Source organism: Anser brachyrhynchus (assembly GCF_964034855.1).
Source record: "Anser brachyrhynchus genome assembly, chromosome: 2".
NCBI classification, from domain to species: domain Eukaryota; kingdom Metazoa; phylum Chordata; class Aves; order Anseriformes; family Anatidae; genus Anser; species Anser brachyrhynchus.
Genome location: NC_137695.1, coordinates 139,553,614 through 139,576,120, shown reverse-complemented (window position 1 = coordinate 139,576,120; position 22,507 = coordinate 139,553,614). Strand labels below are relative to the sequence as shown.

The window sequence follows — 22,507 nt, the reverse complement described above, 5'->3', positions numbered from 1 at the left end:
CCAACGCTCCCCCCCGCAAGGCGGCGGAAGCAGCCCCTCCGCGCATGCCCGGGCCCTTCCCTTTTTCCGGCCGGCGCGCCGCCTCTAAGCCCCGCCCCTCCCTCCACCGCGCATGCGCCCCGCCGCCCTGCCGGCCCCCCGCCCCCCAGCCGCGCACATGTGCTCCCAAGCCCGGCGCATGCGCGCTGCCCCCCTCCCACCGCCCCCGCTGACGTCACGCGGCGCACGCGCCCTCCCCGCCGGCCCGCCCCACACGGGCGGCGGCGCGTGCGCAGCACCCGCCTCCCCCCCTCTCCCGCCCGCCTCTCCACCCCCCCCAACGCGGCGGCGCATGCGCGCTGCGCGCCGTCGGTGCGTGGCGTGCGGCGTCGGTGGGGGCGGGTGGGGGCGGGGCGGGTATATATAGAGCGCGGCCGGGGCGGCGGCCTCCCCCTTGTCCCCCGGCCGCCGTCGGTGCTGCGTGCGCAGTGCGTGTGCTCCGGACACCGGGACACGCCGGCCCCGCCGCCGCACCCCCTTTATTACTTAAAAAAAAAAAAAAAAAAAAAAAAAATTAAAAAATTTTAAAAAAATCCTAAAAAAAAAAAATCCTAAAAAAAAAAAAATCCTTAAATCCTTAAAAAAAATTGCTTAAAAAAAAAAATACTTAAAAATAACCCGTCCTTCCTTCTGCAACCGGCCGGTTTTGATATAAAATAAGCCCGGTGAAGCGAAGAACCCCCCTCCTCCCCCGGACCCGCACCCGGACCCGGCGCAGCCGAGAGGAGACACGGAGCGAGCCCGAGCCCCGCACCGCCGAGCCCCGCACCGCAGCCGTTAAGTTCCGAAGCCGCCGCAGCCGCCGCCGCCTCCCCCCGGCCCTGACGGAGCGCCGGGCCGCCGCGGCCTCCTCGCGTCGCCAGCGCCTTCCCCCCTTCTCCCCGCGCCGGGAGACGGCGGCAGGATGAACCCCAGCGCCCCCAGCTACCCCATGGCGTCCCTCTACGTGGGGGACCTGCACCCCGATGTGACCGAGGCCATGCTCTACGAGAAGTTCAGCCCCGCCGGGCCCATCCTCTCCATCCGCGTCTGCAGGGACATGATCACCCGGCGGTCGCTCGGCTACGCCTATGTCAACTTCCAGCAGCCCGCCGACGGTGAGCCGGGATTTTTTTATTATTTTTAATTTTTATACATATATATTTTTTTAAGGGGGGACCGGGGGGGTGGGGGGGGGTGCGGGGAGCCATTTTGCCCCCTCCCGCCGGTCCCGGCCGCCGCATCCATTTTCCGGCGGCGCGGGGTGGGGCCGGAGGACGGTTTTAATGGGGGGGGGGGAAACCCTAAAAATGTTTTGGGGACGCACACGGGGACACACACACGCAGACAGGGCTGGAGTTGGCGGCTGACATGCGGCCTGCCTCGTGGCGGCAAAGGCGGGGGGGGGGGGGAGGCGCTTCCGCGAAGCGGGGTGGAGGGGAGGAATTCGTCAAAAAAGCACAAAAAAGGGCAAAAAGAGCCCTGGGGAGGCCCCCCGGAGGCTGCCCCGGCTCGGCGGCTCCTGGGGTGGAGGCGTGGGGGCGGCCGCGGCCCGGGTTGTTGGGGGGGGGGGGGGGGGGAGGCTGGCTGGGAGGAAGCGCGGTGGTCATTAGCACCTTGTAATAAGTCCGCAGGAGCCGGGTGTGTGTGTGTGAGCGTGATTCACAGGCACAAGGAGGAAGTAGGACGGCCCTGGATCATCGGGGAGCCCGCGGACGGTCCACTCCAGGCGCAGGCCGAAGCACTGGGGCAGATTTGTCACGTGTAGGGAAGGTGGGGGGAATTATTTGGGCCTCCTCTGGCTGCTCTTTGCCGTATCCTGGCCCGGTTGTCTTCGCGCTACACCCTGACGTCTTGTTTGTGAAGTTGCTTTTTTTTTTTTCCTCTGAAACTTGTCTTACGCGTAATGCTCCCATTTCTCTAAAGTTACATCAGCAGAGAAACTTCCTGTGTAGTTCTCACCAAGTCTCTGCGAAGTTCGGCCAACCAGCTCGCTCCTCCGGAGGGTATTGCTGTAAAAGAACCAAATCTGACCGATTTTAAGTTTTGTGGATACCAATTAAAAGAAAAAAAAAAATGGCCAGCTAGATCATATTTGATTTCAAGTACAGTTAAGTAAACAGCTTTCCATTATAATGGGTTTATTTTCAAGCATATGAAAGAGATTTGAATTACAAACTTTTCAGGCAATTAGATTAACTGGCTTTCAGAGTTGGCTTTAGTATGTAACTATTATCAGATCGGACTTCTGGTGCACCAACGTTATCTGTGTGTGAGTAGTAAAAGTTACTGTCTCATCTCTTTAATAAGGCATTTCATCTGCTATCAGCTCTCTCACTTCATAGAGCTTTTAATTTATTCAGACAGCGTTTAGGACTAGAGGATTTAAATGCTTGCCTTAACATTCTTTCCTTTCAGTTGATTAAAAAAAAACAAACTACAGTACAGTTTACTCTCAAAAAGCAGAATAAGTGGTGAGCACAGTTCAGCACTGTGATATGATAATGTCAGGGCAGAAGCTGAAGGTGATTCAAATGCTTTTCCTCCTTAGTAATGACAACTCCGCAAGGGTGGGCCTTGCCTTTGTGGTTACCTAAACAACCTCTTCAACCCTACACTTTGTGACTTAGTTTTGTAATTTGCCAAATGGCGGGGGGGGGGGGGGGGGGGGGGGATGGGGATAAATAGAGCTTTTTCACCTGAGCAGCGTTTGCATTCAGAGCTTGAGAATGTGCCTCTTAGGAAAATGCTATTACTCCAAACCTGTAAGTATTTTTCTGACTTTGGGGGATGGAGGTGTCCATGTTTGACACCCAGTCCGGTTCAGCTACGAGTATTTCTCGTCTGTATCAAACAGGCATGGGGCACCTCACTGGAAGCACTTGTTTAAAATGCACATCGATGATACCGTGTGATCATACGTTTGCAAGAATTCGATGTTCTTGGCAAATACCTAGAAAGTGTTCGCTGATCTTTTTTGACAGATCGCACTTTCCGGAAACCTTGAAACATTTTCTGGAACCTTGAAATAGCAGCTTTGAGGTTAAATGGTTATGGCTGTAGTCATGTTGGTTTCTTTTTAATTCCAAGCTAGCTGCCTTTTCTTGGTTTAGCCTAATTCTTACCTACATCTCAGACTAGGCTCATTAAACAGCCAGTAACAACCAGCTGGGCTTTTGAAAAGGTCTTTGAAGGTGTGCTTGATGTTACCAGCTGCCTATAAACCAGGGATCTCAAAGCTCTTCCGAAAAGTAATTAGGCCGGATGACACACTTGTGAGGTATGCTCACATTTCATAGCTGTGACTTCTTCTCGCAATTTGAGTCATTGTCCGGAGTAAAGCCCGAACAGTCTTGTTTAATCACTAAACCAGCCTTATCCTTGAGTAATCGGAAACTGCAGTTTTCCCTTCAGATTTTTTTCAGTGGCTGCGTTTCCAGAGGTTTATTATCTCGTGGCTATTCCAGTGTAGGTTTAGCACCGAGTGTGTATTTTGTGCGATTTTGAAGTTGCTGCGAAAGTTGACCGGCCAGTTGCTCGTGACTAAAATGGGAACCAGTGACTCATTCAATAAAAGCTCCAGCAGAATCAGCAGAAGTATAGCCTGGGTAGGTGTGTCCTCTTGGTAACAAGTTAACTACTGAATTGAATTGTCCCCCTGCAAACTAGTCCAAGGGTTCCTATGGCAAGCAGCTGTAGTGTGATGAAAGCAAGCCAATTTTACTGCTTACAAATCTTCCTGAGTAGCAGCTTATACCTAGTATAAAGTATGTAAAGTATTCTGGTAATCTGTTAAAGTATATTGTGGTATGACTGTGGCGCTGGTTAAGCTGAAGTCTTCCTATTTCTTGTATTTCCACTCCACGGAAAAGATGAGGAGACTTTCCCTGCTGTCCTTGTCCTCGTGGAGAAATTGTATCAGCCTAAGGTACCTGCTCACTGCCAGTTCAGTTTGCAAAGGCTGGTGTGGAATCAGCCACCGGCAATCGCTTCAGATCAGACATTTGGGAAGCATGTCCATGAGCACACATTCCTGAGGAGTTTCAGGATTATTCTAGAAGCAATTAGCATGAATTAGAAAAGCCTCTTTTCTAGTAAAAGCAGGCCCTGTTGCTACTTCTGGAAATAATGAACTGTTTATTACTGGCACTTTTGCTGGTGCTGGCAGTAATAATTTTAATGACTTCCAGGGCAATCCCAGAGTGTTAGATGTTTCTACCGCAGCAAGCCTGATATCCACAACTCGTTCTGTTTGGCCAGCAGGTTTTTTAGTAATTTGGTGTTCTAGTACTCTTTGTTTCTAATTACCAGTAACCAAAGCTGGCTCCTTCTCTCCTGCTTGATTTATACAGAAGTTTGTGAAAGCTTTGTTAACTTACACAAAAGATTGGCAGTGTCTCTATTTTTGTGGCTTCAGCTCTGAATCAGTTGTTGACTGTCGTGTGACTGTAGTACTAGTTTCTGCAGATGATTTTTAACAAGAAAATGACTTTTACCTGTCTGTCTAGTTAACCTCTACAGATGTCTGTCTTCAAATTCATTTGTGATCTGAAAACATGGCAGTAAAGGAGATGATACATGGTGTGTTAGCTGAACGGAGGCCAACTGCACATTTTCTTTGGCCATAATATCCAGCAGCATAGCCAAATACATAAGCAGCACTAAGAGGAGAATCAAAAAAAAAAGATTTTGGTTGGGTTTGGCAATGTGGTTGGCCTTTGGTCCTTCTCCTGAGAAAGACAAATAAGTGACATGGTTACTGGCTTTAAACTAATACTAAACGATTTCGCTCTTGTTAATGTCGCGTTGCCCTGCTGTATGCAGAGAGCAGTGAAATGAATTGGTACCGATGGCTGTGACCTCAGGTATTTATTGGGGCTTTTTTCAGTGTTCTTCCAGACAGACAGGAACAAAACTGGAAAGGAGCTAGTGTAGGAGATCGTGTCTGCAATAATTTAGAGCTGTCTCTCTTTCTTGCTTAAGTATATTGTTGACTTAAAACATCATAGACATGTCTCGTTGCTTTGAAGAGACATGAAAACTGTGAGGACGTCTTGACACTTCCCTGTCTAAATATACTGAGGTCTTAAATTCAGGCTTTGAAAAGTTAGTTATGGAGTTCTACTGGAAAAACTGCTCCTCTGGAGTCACAAAACCTTACATTAGCTTGTTTTGCTGTTTTAATGCTTGCTCCTTCTTTGACCTCGTATATATTTCATCATGAGCTCTTAATATATATTATTTGAGATTTTTTAAGTAAAGTACTATTTTTACTTCTCTTTGAACTGTCCCCGGCTTGGAAGTCCATCGCAGAACTTTATTTTTTGTCCCTGAAGTGTTGTGTTGGAAAGCTGCTTGAACTGCACCTGGCTGAATTGCAAAGCAGTTCTGTCAGTTCAGGGCTACTGCTGTCTTAGGAGTTGGTATGTAAATGTTTGCAGAAGCTGTACCCCTAAAGCATTTTTTGATACAATATGGTCAGCTGCTCTTGTACAAATGTAAAAACTGTTCCTCCTGGGGAGTAGGTCATAATTGCCATCAGTTGATAGACTTTCTCCTGTCCGGGTGCCATTTTTTCATGGTGGGGTACAATCACTTGGGCTAGTGGGATTTCTACTGCTTATTCAGCTAACCAGTGCTCCTTCCTGTTTCTTCGGCACAGCTTCTGCTGAGGAGTTTTTGCTGGTTTTTACTTGCAGAAAAGAGGAGGGGTTACCTGCACTGGAAGTTTGGATTTGCATCTTGGTGGTTATGATACTAGACTTAAAATAGCTAAACTTTTTTTGAAGAACTGTACTCAAAATGCTGGTTTTGCACTTGCTAAAGCAACTTTAGTGTTTCCTACTAACTCCATGATGTCTTTCCAGCTGAACGAGCTTTGGATACCATGAACTTTGATGTCATTAAAGGCAAACCAGTGCGCATCATGTGGTCTCAGCGCGATCCATCTCTACGCAAAAGCGGTGTAGGAAACATCTTCATCAAAAACTTGGACAAATCAATTGATAACAAAGCTTTGTATGACACATTTTCTGCTTTTGGAAACATCCTTTCTTGTAAGGTTAGTGCAAAGTTAAGGGTACATTTAACAGTTTGGCATTTGGGGGGGGAAATACATGCTGGAAACATTCCATGGCTATTACAGCAAAGTTTTTCTTTATAGGTGGTATGTGATGAAAATGGATCCAAGGGTTATGGATTCGTACATTTTGAGACACAAGAAGCTGCAGAAAGAGCTATTGAAAAAATGAATGGTATGCTGCTTAATGACCGCAAAGTGTAAGTACATAAATACGGAGTCGTAGATCAACAGACTGAAACTCTTATTTAAAGTAGACATGGACTTAAAGCTTACCTAGAAAAGACAGGTTGTTCTAAATATTTCTAATTTAAAATGATATAGAATTTCTGTGCTAGGAATACTACAGACTGTATTACCTACCTATTCTAAAGCCAGAATACGTTCAGAAAGCTCTGCTAATGCAGTTCAGGAGAGAAAAAAGTTGTATTGCCTTAGAAGTCAGTGCTGTAATGAGGGTTTGGGAACTTCTCTTTTCTGATTTTACTGTTCTGAGATAAAATACAACACCTACCAGAGTTGTGTGATGGGTATGTTACTGTTTTTGAGTGAATCTTAAAGTGCTGAAGCTACTAAATGTTGAATAGTGGTCTGATTATACTGAATGTTCTTAATGTCTGTTAATAGACATACCTGGGGAACAGGAGTAGAAAATAAAACTTATGAAAACAATGGTTTAAAAAGTAACTGTTCTATACTGTAGGGAAAAAATGATCTTTTGGCAATTGGTTAGTGATACCTAGGCTGGGCTGGTGGGGGTGAGTGTGCCTCACAGCTGTGCTTAAGGGATCATTATGGTATTTGGTATAGTTGCAAAAGAATAGCTCTGTAAATACTTCAGTGGCTTTGGAAAAAAGGATAAATCAGCATCAGCTTACCCTTGTGGATTATTTTTACATGGGTGGATCAAGCCATGCACAGGGAGAGCATATCTTTTGAAACTTTAGTTTTCCCTCTTGCTCTGTGCTTGGCTGGCATACTGTGGATGTTTTTACTCGGTTTGCTCTTTATATAACCTTTTTAAATCAGTAAAAATGTCAGCATATAGTCATAAACCACAGTATTTACATAAACTTTGTTTAATAAAATGCATCATAAAAGCTAGTTATGCTTTGAATTTCTATTCAAGGTAGGTTTTTAAAAGTGAATTAAAATATTCTGCTCACTGTCAAAATCTGCTGAACAATATTGTTCTTATCCTGGGTTACTACAGATCTGGTGAAGTTGTCAGTACTGAAGAAAATGTTGAGCTACTGTGTGCTGCATTATTGAATTGGTTAGGTTTGGAACTATGAAGTTCAGATGATGATTAGGGAATAAATGTCTGTAACCAGAAATCGGTTATCTTGCACTCTTGTAACTTATGTACTAGAGGAGTTCCTTGGATTGTAGGGTGTTCTGTTCAGCGTCTGTTCCTTCTCTGCCACTGTGAGCTGACCTTTAGTGTTCCCAGCCAACTTGCAATGATATTTGACTACAGAGCAAGTTGCACTATTTATTTCTCCATGCCTATTGAGAGAGGTGGGGGAAAACAAGGGTTTGCTTTGATACGGGCTGGAAAGGTGTATAAGGGCATGCAGAAGGTTAGTTAAGTAGCCCTTGCTTAAAAGCTAGGTTGGAGAATGGTAACTGTTTTAAGGCTGCCAAGCTTTTAGTATGGCAGATTATGCTGGTATCTGGAATTTCAGTTTACTTAGTACTCTTTCCCATTGTCCGTGTGTCTCCTGATGTCAAAGGCTGCACAAGAGCAAACAATATTGCCAATAGTTTGCAAGTGTTTTTATGCTAGTAATTGTGATAAGCACACTAATATAGAAAAGGATAGTAAAATTGTTTTTGATGGTTTTATTTTGAATATTTTACTTAAAGAATTTCATGCCTATAATGAATAATGAGACTGATTAAGAATAAAGTATGCCAGATGATTAAAGCAAGTCTGTCAAGGTGTTAAAATTTACTTTGATCTATTCTATTCTGTTCTTCTGCAACTAGATTTGTTGGAAGGTTTAAATCTCGTAAGGAACGCGAGGCAGAGCTTGGAGCCAGAGCAAAGGAATTCACCAATGTTTACATCAAGAATTTTGGAGAAGACATGGATGATGAGAGACTTAAGGAACTCTTTGGCAAGTTTGGTAATGTCTTACGCTTTGAGTTTATATAAACACCAGTGAACTTCAGCTCTTATAGCTGTATGGTGCTTTATAATAGGAGGAATCAGATGGCTGTCTGAAGTTTTTATTTTAAAAGTATGGAAAACTTACTACTTCACTACATTTTGAATTTGAAATTGTAATTATATCCACTAAAGAATTTTTAAATGGCCATAATATAGAATATATAATCCTCCTATCAGAATTGTTTGATAATTTGAAAACCGTGTCTAGTCTTTTTAATAGGTTTTGCAAACTCTTTAAGCTGTAACTAGAAGCATTTTCTGTTCTAGTACAGAGTGATGTTGCAAGTTCTGTGCAGGAAGCATGAGAAATGAGTTTCCTGTAGCTTTTTCACTTTGCAGACTTAGTTTTATTCAAGGTATCTCTGTTTTCATTACTTGGTTACATTGTGGTGTCCTTACTCTGAAATTATAAGGCACTTTGCCATTGGCAAGCTGTTCGGTTCTGTCTTGACCCTCATTTATGCTCAGGGCAGAGTTACGGTAGGCATATGATGTATATGATGTGTCACCATCGAGTTAGGAAGTTAGTTCCTTTATCCAGTGAGATTCTCACATTGCTTTATAGGCCATATCTGTTATCTTCAGCCTCATGGCTTTTTATGTTGTATTTTTTCCTGTGCTTTGCTGTTCTCCAGTGGATATCATGCAAACCAAGGCAGAGCCTTGTATGTGAGATATCGTATTGCAACAGTATAGCAGCATTCACAGGAAATTCCTTTCCACTTATGTTTGTGGATGAAATGGTAGCGAATTTAGCTCATGTCTCCCTCAATTGAGTCTGAACTACAACTTTCGAAGGTTTGAAAGAGCTGAGCTCTCACCAGGATAAGAAAGAGGTGTGAAGCACATGGCAAATAGAAGGCCCTCCTCTCCAGGTTTCAATACCTGTCTGAAAGGACAGAAGTACTAACACTTCTTAAACATCATGGGTTTTCTCCATTAAAATTACTTCACTTTGAAGTTAAATTCCTCCCTCATTTTGGCTGAAAATACAGTAGTTAAGAAATTCAGCATGGCAGACATCAGCCATAAAGGCTGTAGCTCAGCATAAGGGCAAATCAGCAATTTTGTATTAATGGATGGTGTTTACTAGATACTATCATTGGTGTAGGAGTCTTTTGTAGTATAAATGCAGAAACTAAATATTAAAACTTCTAAACAGTGTCCAAGACATGAGGAGAATATGCTCTGTATACACCACGTAAAGTATCTCATTCTCTTCTTAGGTCCTGCCTTAAGTGTGAAAGTTATGACTGATGAGAGTGGAAAATCCAAAGGCTTCGGCTTCGTTAGTTTTGAAAGACATGAAGATGCCCAAAAAGTAAGCTTTTGTACTTCATGTTAGGAATTCTGTAACCTGAGACTCAAATAATAAGTTTCATTGAGTGCTTTGGAATCTTGTGAATTCATTAAGGGCTTTTAATTGGTCAAGAACACTGCAAAAGCAGGTATCTTCCTAAATGACTGAACACAGCTGATATCACTTAAAATGCTTTCTTTTGAGGAAATGTCAGTTGATTTGAAGAGCCTATTAAGTTAAGGTACTCCGAGAAAGGCCCTGTTGTAGTTGGGCTTGAAGGTTTTGATGAGATTTGGATTCCTTCATGCTGGGCAACGTGCAAGCATAGTAAATTATTACATCCCTGCAAAACCCAGATGAATCATAGGATCCAGTTTGGTTGCACAAAGCATTTGTGCAACTGCAAAGCAGAAAGGATGGAGGTTTTGAACTTCAGGACTGCAAAGTCAGCAGGAAAGCTATTAGTTTTATAGAGTATGTTTGGCATAGCTGTAAGAAAATAGCCTTGTGATTTCGCTTTTACCTTGAAAAGTAACTATGGAACAAGGGTCCTATTAATTTGTGTGTATGTCTATAACGTGCTGGTGTGCTGTATAATTTAATTCGTTGGCAGCTGTTGCTTTGATGTGTCAGTTTGCTGTGGCAGGAAGGACATAGCGTCAGGAGAAAAAAGCAGCACAGAGCAGATCAGGGCCAACAAATGAAGTTTGCTTTTCAAAAGGCATTTCTGTGATTTCTCAGTAGTGCGAGTGCACAAGAAAAAGCTGGAACAAATCCTGTCTTAAATGTGCATTTTTCTCAGCCTTGCATATGTTCATCAATGAATTGCTTCTCTCACAGCAGTCAGGATCACACATGGTGTGTTTCAGATAACTTAGAATACCAATGCCTCAGTAAATGTGATTTTTATATTTGAATTACTTTTTTATATGCCTGGAGAACACTGAAATATAAACCACTACTAACTTCTTGTTTATTAATGGAGGCTGTAGATGAGATGAATGGGAAGGAGCTCAACGGGAAACAAATCTATGTTGGCCGGGCTCAGAAAAAAGTCGAAAGACAGACGGAGCTGAAGCGTAAATTTGAGCAAATGAAGCAGGACAGGATCACCAGATACCAGGTTTGCTTTTAATTCAAGAAGACTACCTTTATTTTTAGATTTATGCAAATCATTTGCTTTTAAAAATAAAATTACTTTTTTTTAGGGTGTAAACCTTTACGTGAAAAATCTTGATGATGGCATTGATGATGAACGCCTTCGAAAAGAATTCTCCCCATTTGGTACAATCACTAGTGCAAAGGTAAAGCAAAGTTTGCAGATTGCACTCCTCCTTTTGTTGGTGAATGATGATCCTTCACTAAGGAGGAGCAATTTATTGCCTTGACTGACAGAAATGTGACCCAATCGCCTATCATTGCTACTGTTTTATATACATGGGTTTCTGCTTTCTTGATTTTTGTACATCTCAGATTAAATACATCATGCTATTGTCCTTTCTTACACTGCATATTACTGCACATGAGTTTGAGAAAAATTACATCTTTCCATTGCAATGGTATGCTCAGGGTTACTTCACTGAGATTTTCATCTGTATTCACTAAAGAAATAGCTTGTTCAGCAGTGGTACTCCCTTTTTTTTTTATAAATCCATTCAGTAAAACAAGCCTGTGGTGTCACTTGTATAGTAAGCTGAAAAAGGAAACCTGTGTAAGTTGAATAGGGATAGACATAACATTCTCTTGTTTAAAAACCGTGCTTTGTACTTGGCAGGTCATGATGGAAGGTGGGCGCAGCAAAGGATTTGGGTTTGTATGCTTTTCATCACCAGAAGAAGCCACCAAAGCTGTCACAGAGATGAATGGTAGAATCGTGGCTACTAAACCATTGTATGTAGCTCTAGCGCAGCGTAAAGAAGAGCGCCAAGCTCATCTCACCAACCAGTATATGCAGAGAATGGCAAGTGTAAGAGCAGTACCTAATCCTGTAATCAACCCCTACCAGCCAGCACCTCCTTCAGGTTACTTCATGGCAGCTATCCCACAGGTATGTATAGAGATAAGTAACTGAATGTTTTGTACTGTGTATCAAACTTGTTTAGATTTAAGAGTAAATAAGACAATTCGAATGTATCCATAACTTCAGCATAGCAGAAAGGTGATGGACTGTTCAGTATGCCCTCAGAAGATAACAAAAGTACATGATGTTTTTGCATTTGACAGACTCAGAACCGTGCTGCATACTATCCTACTAATCAACTTGCTCAACTTGCTAGACCTAGTCCTCGCTGGACTGCTCAGGGTGCCAGACCTCATCGTAAGTCACTTTTTTACTCTTCCTGCAATTGTAGTAAACTCGATAGCCTTTACCTTTGAAATTTTACATACATTTTCATGGTATTAGTGTCTTTGCCATGTTATGATATTCCTTCTATACTCTCCTCACCATGCAGTGTTTCAGTGTGTAATGTGAGATACCTTTCCTAAAACAGCATTCCAAAACATGCCTGGTGCTATCCGCCCAGCAGCGCCCAGACCACCATTTAGTACCATGAGACCGGCTTCTTCACAAGTTCCACGAGTCATGTCAACACAGCGTGTTGGTGAGTTTCACTTACAAAAACTTACACTTAAAATATAAAACCTTTTTTTTTAAATTTTGCTGGTTCAGAATCTCAAACATAAGATCAGTGTCATATGTGGTACTGCTTCTCTCCTTTTCCAGCTCTGACTAGATTGGTAAGCCAGTATCACCTTTTTACTAGCTGCTTAAATTGTCCCATCAAAGAATGAAAATCAGACTCCAGATGTGGTCCTATCTCTAGCACTGAACAGTTCTTGCTTTATTGTCCGTTTCAATAGTATTGTATGAGAGCTTCTACTGTTTCTAAATATCAATGTGGCAGTTTAATAAGTTGCATGTAAAAACACTGAGATGATCCAATTTCAGCTCTTAACTAATTGTAATAGAATATTGTGAGCTGCTATCGTGCAGAATCTGCACGACTGAATGAACCAGAACTGATTGTAATGGAGTCTTAACTGAGAACATATTAGGTGGTGTTTTTAGCTGTCTACTTCATGAGAGTATCCTTTTTTTAGGATGACTGTTGACAGTGCGTATGCTCAGGAAATCATGTCTGTTGAGGTTGGGATGAAACTACATGAGTACTCAACCAAAAGTGAATTGTTTCCTCACACATCTTTCTAGAGCATTAAAAAAAAAAAGGTGACTGGAGAGTAACAACCAGTAGATCTCTAGATTTGAACCTTCAGATGGGACCAGTGATGTGACAGTACGACTGAGATGAATCTAATGCAATACCAAAATTATGTATTTGGTCTTGGTTGTTTTAACTTTTGTATAGTGTATGCTAAATTAAAAGTGGAACTGTTCATAAGCAGAATTGTTTTCTTTTCAGCTAATACATCAACACAAACAATGGGTCCACGTCCTGCAGCAGCAGCTACTGCAGCTACTCCTGCTGTGCGCACAGTACCACAATACAAATATGCTGCAGGTGTTCGCAATCCTCAGCAGCATCTTAATACACAGCCACAGGTTGCTATGCAGCAGGTATGTAATTTTAGGAACTGGTCATGCTTTTGCTGTTTCTTCTTGCAGATGAAAGGCAGGGATGCTTGTGATTAAGAGTTTCCTTTGTAAGAGCTTCCTTTGTTATTGTAGAATTGAGGCTCTGCATTATGGCACCAGTTTACAGCCTTGGGGCTTTGTGTATTTCAAGTTCACCTGGGATGGGGTGGGACTTATGTTACTTCATATTTTCCAGTTGCTTGATACTTTAGCCTGAATTTTCTGTGTTTGCTCCACAGTGGAGTGGTTGATGCTAATCTCCAGCATCACTGAGCTCTAACCAACACTACTTGATTAAATTGACTTGATAGTCATTTTTTTCCAGGTTTCTGACAGTGTAGGCATTGTTTGTGCTGAGTTATATAACAGTAGATACTTGAAGCTGCATGTAATTATAAAATAGAATTTAATTTTGAAATGGTGTAATATTAATTTTGCAGCCTGCTGTCCATGTGCAAGGTCAGGAACCATTGACTGCTTCCATGTTGGCTTCTGCCCCACCGCAAGAACAAAAGCAGATGTTAGGTACGTACATGGTCTCTCTCCTGATGCCTTGTAGTGGAAGAACACTCAAAGTACTCCAAAATGCAGAATAAATGGTTTCAGGAGTAGAACAAGGAGGAAGTTGTTGCCCTTTTCCCTTGAATCTAAGCTGTGTTCATCAGATGAGATCTGTGACTCCTGATAACTGTTTTTCTAGGTGAACGTCTATTTCCTCTTATTCAAAGCATGCACCCTACTCTGGCGGGTAAGATCACTGGTATGCTGTTGGAGATTGACAACTCTGAACTCCTTCACATGCTCGAGTCTCCTGAATCTCTTCGTTCGAAGGTGGGTGGGCCTTTGCCTCCTGCTAATTTCATAAGCAATTAAATCTACTCTGATTGAGCAGGTGTTTGTGCTGGCATGGTGGAGTAGTGGCAGTGCAACACTGGCCTGGGGTGACAAGTTAGAATATTCTGTTTTGGTGGGTGGCAGTGACTTATGTTAGCATGAACTGGAACTAATGTTATCCCTGTTAATGATACAGGTATTGTTTGTATGTATAATTTAAACCACTTCATAAACTTAGAAATAATTAAGCTTCCCTCTGTTAATTTTTTTTTTACTTCCCAGGTTGATGAAGCTGTAGCCGTACTACAAGCCCACCAAGCTAAAGAGGCTGCTCAAAAGGCAGTTAATAACCCCACTGGGGTTCCAAGTGTTTAATAAGTAAGTTTTCTGAGGAATGCAGAATGCTTTATAGGGTGAGTAGGGCAATAGTCCCTAGTCCATGGCCTTACAAGCAGCGTGTTTCTAAGCTCGGTATCATTTGCAGCCACGGAAAGTAGAAGCTGTGGTCATGGTGGTAGGATAGTTTTGTGCTCTGTGCTGTTGTCCAGTTCAACTCTTGGTTAGCGAATGCTACCAGCACTTCATCGTGAATATTTAACTGGAATTAGAGCATTGTTCCTAACAGCATATTTAGCTGGTACTGCTTTTGGACACGCCTGCAAAAGCGAGAAGTTCTGTCAAATATTGCTGTTCATATTGTTAAACAGGAACTTAAGCAAATTGCGGAGGAAGTAAGCTTAAATGATACTAAGCCCTACTGTTCCTTACATGTTCCTTAATGGCAGTTAAAATATTATCTGGATTACTTTTTCTGATTGGTTAATACCTTAATTTTGCATGACAGGAAGAGGCAAAAGGTTTTACCTTTACAGTTTCAAAAGTGGAAGAATGTTGTGGAGTTAGGGATAATGTAGGCGTCTATTCTCCATTCATTCCTGTTAGGTTTTGCCTGTATGTGAACTTTTCATATTTATAACTATCAGCTGAAAAGGCCTGCTTTTAAATTTGATCACTCAAAATCTTCATTTTTCTTGGTCTCCTTCCTGCAGGCATGAAATGGTCTTTTGGAGGCAGGATGAGTCATGCTTTTTCCATGCTGCTTTTTTCCTTTCTTTTTTGCTAGTGACACTTTCACACCGGAGATTAAGAAGTGTTGAATAGTTGTCTGGCCTAAACTAAGCTGCCCAAACTTTGAAAACATTACTCCTTGTGTTCTGTGATGTTTTAGTAATAGGAATTTGAAAATACTGTAATTGTTTGAGCTGTGGTATGCTGACCTTAGAGTAGAGGTCTCTGCTCTGCAATCAGGTTAGTTGCAATAACAAAGTCTTGTGCCTAGCCCTTGTCCAAGGCTGGGCTGTGCAGAGTACTGTTTAGTTTTAGACTTCCTTCTATCTTGCAAATTATTACAGACTTGAGGTACTTAAATATCTCTAAAAAGTGCGATATCTGCCTCTGTGATATCCTGCTTGTAAAGAACTTTGGTATGATCAATATTGTGGAAGTACAAAGTATTATCAGGCTTAGAGTTGCAGAAAGCAAGGTGCTGCTTTGATTTTAATAGCTAACAGCATTGTTTTTGTTTACAGAAAGATCCGGGAACCTACAATCTAGAACTTCGCTTCACCGAAGAAAAAAAAATCTAAACATGGAAAAACTATTAAATATTGAGAAAAACATTGCAAAATATAAAATAAATAAAAAAAGGAAAGGAAACTTCGAAGCTTATGTACAGAGCAATGCCGGGGCTAGTAAAACAAATGCTAGTCCTAGATTACTTATTGATTTAAAATTAAAAAAAAAATAGTAAAATAAAAAATACAAATTAATGTTTTATAAACCCGGGGGAAAAAGAATTTTCAGCACAGTAAAAAAAAAATTTAAAGCATTCCTTTCTTTAATTTTGTAATTCTTTACTGTGGAAAAGCTCAGAGTATCACCACTGTTTTAGTTGACAGTGAGAATTGATAGCTGAGCAAAGAAACGTAATTTGGATTATAAAATTCTTGGTTTAATAAAAATTCCTTAAACACTGATTTACTTGTCATGGTTTTTGTACAGTGTCTTCCTGATAAGGTAGTGTTTCAGAATATAGAGTAAGAATCCAACTTGAGTATGTTTTAGCAGTTTGGCAGATTAGCCTACTTTTGGCCACCTGTTAGTGGTAATACAAATTTAGGCTTTAAACAAAAAGAGCAGCTAGATCCACATCTGGGTTTAAAATCCTTCATAGCATGATGTCTGGGCTCTTGTCAGTGTCTAATTAGAAGTAGCCCTTGAAATATTGTACCTTGGTGGAAGGAAGAACCTCCATATAGGTCGCCTGCTGTTTCTTTGGAGTTAACACTGAACGTGGCAATAACTTCACTGTGGCTGAGATGGAGGCAGAGTAGTGTGGATACAGGTGAACGAACAAGGATTGTCTGCAGCAGTGTTGTAAGATTACGTCACTGTGAAGGTACAAACACAAGGCTTCCTAGAACAATAAGGGTCAAGTGGCAATGTATTAAAGTGCATATTAACCAAAAGATAAACACAGCAAAAGTCCTGTGGACAGGGCTGCTTAATCCTGTCTTGAAATAGCTGATGTTGTATTCCTCAACACAAGTAAAAGGCTACTGGATAATTTTAGCTTTGCTATATTTTGCTTTTTTTCCAATATGGTGAACAAATCCTTTGTCAAAGGCAACTTCAACAGCTAGCAAGAGATCTTTTCATTAACTTTCAGTACAGTGAGCTTACCCAAAATTTGCTATTTTAGGTGAAATTTCTGAATGGTGAAATAATCCTAGCAGCTCTACTGGCTCAAGGAATCTGCTGTTTCTTGTAAAAGGTCATCATCTTGTTTCATCCTTATATTTATAATTTTAAAAATAGAATGGAAGGCGGGGGGGGAGTTATATTGGTCTAAATCTGATCCGTTGTATAATAGTGAAGAAAGAAATGTGTCTCCAGTTGGAGGCCAGTTGCTGATGGTGTCCCCCAGGGCTCAGCATTGGAGCCAGTTCTCTTCAATATCCTTACCATCATCTGGATGAGGAGATGGAGTGCACCCTCAGTAAGCTTGCAGATGACACCAAGTTGGGCGGGAGTGTTGATCTGCCTGATGGTAGGAGGGCTCTGGGTAGGCTGGATCAGAGGGCTGAGGCCAACTGTATGAGGTTCAGCAAGGCTGAGTGCCAGGTCCTGCACCTGGGGCACAACCCCATACAATGCTACAAGCTGGGGGGAAGAGTTGTTGGAAAGCTGCCTGGTGGAAAGGGACCTGGGGGTCGATATCCAGCTGAATATGAGCCAGCAGTGTGCTCAGGTGGCCAAGAAGGCCAACAGCATCCTGGCTTGGATCAGAAATGGAGTGGCCAGCAGGACCTGCCTGGGAGGTGATTGTCCCCCTGTAGTCTGCTCGGGTGAGACCAAACCTCAAACGCTGTGTTCAGTTTTGGGCCCCTCACTACAAGAAGGACATCGAGGTCCTGGAGTGTGTCCAAGGAAGCACAAGAAAGCTGGTGAAGTGTCTAGAAAGCGAGTCCTATGAGGAGTGGCTGAGGGAATTGAGGTCCTTTAGCTTGGAGAAAAGGAGGCTCAGGGGAGACACTCTACAATTCCCTTAAAGGAGGTTGTAGTGAGGTGGGGGTTGGTCTCTTCTCCCAAGCACCAAGTGATATGACAAGAGGAAGTGGCCTCAAGTTGCACCAGGGGAGGTTTGGTTTCAATATTAGGAGAAATTTCTGCACTGAGAGGGTTGTGAAGTATTGAACAGGCTGCCCAGGGAAGTGGTTGTCACCATCCCTGGAGGCCTTCAGAAAACTTGTAGAGCTTAGTGACATGGTTTAATGGTGGACTTGCAGTGATAGGTTAAAGGTTGGACCAGATCTTAGAGATTTTTTGCAACCTAAGTGATTCAGTTATTCCATGATTCTCCACTCTGGCCTGATAGGAGCTACAGTTCAGCCTGTGTGCACCAAAAATGTCCAAGTAAATAACCAAACATGGCAAAACTGAATAAAAATACAAGTTTGTGAGCTGCCTTTAACCTGATATAGGACCTTACTGAGGTCAAGAGTTTTGCAAGAAGTTAATTTTGTGATCAGCTACCTAGGGAGAGAGTAATGAAAGTCTTTGATAAACTTCTTTCACTGTGTATGTTAACAGATATGTTGAAGTTGCCCATCTACAGATGGATTACCCTACAGCTGCTGCATTGCTTCCTTTCCCCTACCTTTAAGGCTGTAGTTTCTGCAAACTTGCAGAATGAGAGGCATTTTCTACCCAGTTCTGGCCTTTATTAGTTTTGCAGAAGCGATAAAGCGGGGGGGAGAAAGGAAGTAGCAAAGTTAGCATCTTTGTTTTAAAAAGATCTACCCAGGGAGGAGGGCATGATCCTTAAATACTGCAACCCACCGGGTTCCAGCGGTTGTATTTACAGGATATGATTTCTGCAGAGTCACAGAAGGAGTTAGTGAGTTATTTGCAGAATGCTATCTGAAGTCTGTTTTATGGGGGAGGAGGCCAGTGTTTTCTGAACCTATTGCTGTAATCTTAAAGCCCTACAGCATGCTTTCTGATGTCATTGTGTGCATCCCGTCCCCACACCCCAAAAAAAAAATTGAAAAGTTAGACTTTATTTTTCCCCTAGTTCAGAGATCTTCAGAATTTTTTTTTCTGTTAAGTGAATTTGAGAAATAAACATAGCATAGAGAGGTGGTCTGGCATAAATGAATCCTTTACCTCCCACTTCACTAAAGGAGTGTTAAGGTAAGCTTGTACAATTCTCATGTTCAGTCCTGTCCTGATGGAGGCAGATGGGGTTACCCTTTAGTTTCCAGTCTTGCTGCAGTGTGGGACTGCAATTAAGAATTTTGAAATTGGATGGTAAGTCCTACAAAGGAGGCAGTTCAAACAAGAAACGTGTATGATAAGAGGCTGAATGCACTTTGTGATGTCAACTATAAAAGCCATTAAAGCTTTGGAAATGGTTTTAAAAATTAAAAATCCTTAGCACCATAATAAAAGTGTTGAAGAATTGTGTGATGTTAAAATGTAGACCTACAGACCAAATTATTTGCGGGTGTTTAAGGGCCCTAGCAGGAAACTTAAGAGCCTGCCTCAGTTCTTGTTTCCCCAGATAAGAGATAATGTGACTTCAGTGAGCCTGCAGGAGTTAAACCAAGTTTTTTTTCTATTCTGTAAGAACGTGCAAATTATTTAACCTTTTGCATGTGGGGGAACAGAAAAAGGAGGAAAAAATGAATTCTTCCAGCTTTGCACCAGTCTTCTCTGGGTGTGTCAAGCATTAGCATCTGTACCAGCCTGAAATACTAGGTAGTTTCTGTAACAGAAGGAAATAGTGAGGCAATTCTGCTGAGGTTATGAAGACTTAAGGAAATGAAACCCTGTGTCTGTTAGGTTTTCCATCCCACTCTTGATTACATGGCAGTTCCTCACTGTATATCACAGACATTTAATCGATGTCTTCTGTTTGATCTACATTTTTTTTTTGGTCTTAGAGATAGCGAACTGTGATTTGTTAGCGTCTCTATCAATGTTTCGTTAGAGTACTACTGTTAAATTTAAACAATTCACCACACAGAAAAGTCAATTTACTCGGCAGAGGTAGAACATTGTTGTTCCCTTGGGTTAAAGGCAGTCTAATTGGCAGCCACTTCCTTCTGCCACGCATTCCCTCATAGCATGTGTCAGAGGCTTATGCTGATCCTCCGCAGCCCTGCAACTGCTCAGCACTAAGCTGATTTTGCTGAATCCTCTGGTATTTCATTCCTTCATTCCTTCTCCCTCTTCCATTCTCTAACCACAGCAAACACTTCAGAATTTAGCAGCGGCCAAAAGCCTGCTCTTGAAATGAATGGTGATTTGAATGAATGAATGCTGTATTCACCCTCAGCTCTCCCAAGTAGGCTGTGTCTTTATGTGTAGCTAAATCCAAGGTTTGGTACAGAGGCAATTTGGATTGCACACATTGTCTTTGCTGCTCTAGAGAGGGCCAGGAAATTTGGATTTCATTGAGTGCTGGGGTACATGTCCTCCTAAGAGGACAAAGTGGTGGAAATCAAGATGTTCCTGTGTCAGGCAGTGTTAAAATTGCCTGTATGCATTGGTTATATGCTTGCTTTTGAAAAACTAAACAAGTGAGATCTTCAGTCCTTCTACTTACATGCACGTCCTTCTCAGCAGCATCGTTAATAATTTCTGTGGACAACAAACACGACGTGGAAAGAAGGTCACTTACTGTTTTGGGCTAGGATTCCTAGCAAAAGGGCTTTCTGAATTCTTAGACATGTTTCTGCTTAACTTGGATAATTTGTGGGGTGAAGGGGGATGGTTTATTGCAGAGTTGTTTTCCAAACATGCGTTAAAGGGAGCCTGCAGAGAGTTCTGTCCTTAGGACCACAATTCACTGAGCTGTTGGAGGCATGGCACAAAGCTCTCCATCACCAGCAGTTCCGACCATGCTACTTGGGATTAAGCAGGAAGCTCCATTTCTGTGAGTGATCTTTCCATTGGAGTTGCTGAAAATGCTTCAGGTCTTTGATGGAGTCTCAAAGGCAGCATGCTGACTTAAAAAGGATCTGCAACTCCAGAGCTAGCAAAGGGAGTCGGTCTAGACACAGGCCCTCTCTGTTTTCATGTCAAGACTGAGGAAATCCTTCTACACATTACTCCCACTGGCTGGCAATTTTCATTTGGGATCCTGTCTCTTCTGAGCCCTGTATCTCACTGCCTCCCTTCTTCACAGTTTTTTTCTTCATTTGATATGACAGAAGGAGGAACACACCCAAAAAAAAATCAACAAAAAACCACAGATACAATTCCTCAACAAGGCAGGCAGAGGCCTCAGCATGCCAGCAGCATAACCACCATCACTTGGGAACGGGTCCATGCGCTACAACTATGTGAAGGAAAGCTTTTAGTCCATCTTACCTTCTGTAGGATGTGGTTGATAATGACAGATGTTAGTTGTACCCAAATGAAAATGCAGCTGGCAGGGTTACAAGTCCTTAGGATGCAGAAGTGAATGCAATTTTGAAACAAATGTTCTTGGCTACACAAAGACTACAAGGTACATGTATAGTCAAAGCACCCTTTCAAGGAGTAGGGCAACAAGAAAAAAAGAATATTTTTCAAAAATAAAATAATTTGAAACATTTCTTAGATTTCTCACTTACTGAATTGGGATTGAATGTAATCATTAAGAAAAAAAAAGGAAGTGATAAGCTTGGCCAACATAATGGGCCTGTTGCACAGTATGTACTAAGAGCAGCATATCTGTGCCAAATAGTCTCCTGCTCCCTAGGTAACCTGCTAAAGAAACATCCCTAATCAAGTCACAGTCCAGCTGGCTCTAGCTGCCCAGAGATACACACTTTTTTGATAGCTCTGAGCATAGTTTAAAGTGTTCCATGTAATGTCTGAGCACTCAAAAAACAAAAGTGATGCCCTGGGCAGGTTAGCTGGTTGTGTCACACTGCATTGACAAGGACTGTGGGTTACACACTGTCTAGGTTAAACCTGAAGTCACTATCAAAAGTGGGCCCTAAACATATTGCATTGTCACACCTGTAAGGAGAAGCTTGCTTCATCCTGTCTCTTGCCTCTGTTAGATTTGCCACCAAAGTTATCTTGGTTTCCTCTCCTGTGGTTTTCCAGAGAGGAACCAGAGTCATGCAGATGGGAAAAGACCACCAACCTAGAATGACAGCAGAAGGGGAAAACTCCAGCCTATGGCCTGGTACATAAATCTTTCCTCTGTCTGCCTATACCTTACATTTTGCCATCCAACTCCTTACACAGCTACCTTACCTCCCAGGTGGAGATGTGGATTTCCAAAGTGACTTGGGATATGAATGAGGATGCATGCAGGGAGAGGAAGGAAGACTCTGCCAGAGCTCCCCAGGGTGCAGGTGCCTCACCTCCAGGTCCAGCGGGGCAGCTGTGACACTGGGATCTGCAAAGCCGGCTCTGTAAGAGGGCGGTTGCGTGGGTGCTCCAGAAGTTGTCAGACTGGTTATATTCGGCTGCACAGATGAAGGAGAAAAACAAATCAAGTTATCAAACATGTTACACAATGTTATTTGCCTTACTCTTCTCCATTTTCTCTAGAATTTCCACAGTCTGTTGTACTTTCTGAAAAATACGTACAAAACCTTGTTCCACGGGGAAGGGGTTTTCCTCAGGTCATCAAATGAATCATAGCCTTTCCAAAACATTTTTTTTTTCCCTCTTACAAAGAGCTTTTTGGTGAAACCAAAGTACTGCGCGCCAATTAGCAGGAGCAGGGTTTCAGCTGCGTTACCACCGTGTTGATTAACTCGTTTTGTGTCTCCAGGAGCACTGCTTGCGTAAGGCTACGAGTGCTTCCACTCACGCACAAAGTCCTGGCTGCGACAGTGTCTTTTCCTCAGTAGTACCAGAAATTTGCAGAAGAGAAGTTAGGAAATAGGGCGAGTGAAACTTGCCTTTATCCTTAACGTAATTAGTGATAGACAA

General features: G+C 42.4%; 2 protein-coding genes and 1 long non-coding RNA gene across 5 annotated transcripts in view; 2 read left to right on the top strand and 1 right to left on the bottom strand.

Annotated features, from left to right (window-relative positions):
* Positions 1-326: 326 nt before the first annotated feature.
* Positions 327-16,038, top strand: PABPC1 (poly(A) binding protein cytoplasmic 1). 3 transcript variants are annotated; one of them, XM_080583186.1, is made up of 15 exons: positions 327-1,136; positions 5,886-6,079; positions 6,182-6,297; positions 8,090-8,229; positions 9,500-9,594; positions 10,559-10,696; positions 10,782-10,877; positions 11,348-11,620; positions 11,797-11,890; positions 12,066-12,176; positions 12,996-13,150; positions 13,609-13,693; positions 13,869-13,999; positions 14,285-14,380; positions 15,592-16,038. In XM_080583186.1, exons 1-14 carry the CDS (start codon positions 944-946, stop codon positions 14,375-14,377), a joined length of 1,914 nt encoding a protein of 637 aa, XP_080439312.1. In that variant the 5' UTR covers positions 327-943; the 3' UTR covers positions 14,378-14,380; positions 15,592-16,038. The 3 variants fall into 3 exon arrangements, with proteins under 3 accessions (XP_080439312.1, XP_080439313.1, XP_080439314.1); XM_080583187.1 differs by having other exon boundaries at positions 14,285-14,415; XM_080583188.1 differs by having other exon boundaries at positions 330-1,136; positions 8,090-8,220.
* On the bottom strand, positions 15,788-22,410 carry LOC308191135. The gene is made up of 2 exons (XR_013947738.1): positions 22,160-22,410; positions 15,788-22,035 (listed from the first exon to the last, which is right to left on the bottom strand). It is a non-coding gene; the product is annotated as an uncharacterized lncRNA (long non-coding RNA).
* Positions 22,401-22,507, top strand: part of SNX31 (sorting nexin 31) — a 32,194-nt gene continuing 32,087 nt past the window's right edge. Inside the window, exon 1 of the mRNA XM_080583198.1 lies at positions 22,401-22,461. The gene's annotated coding sequence lies outside the window, so the exon portion shown is untranslated. The remainder of the gene's footprint in view (positions 22,462-22,507) is intronic.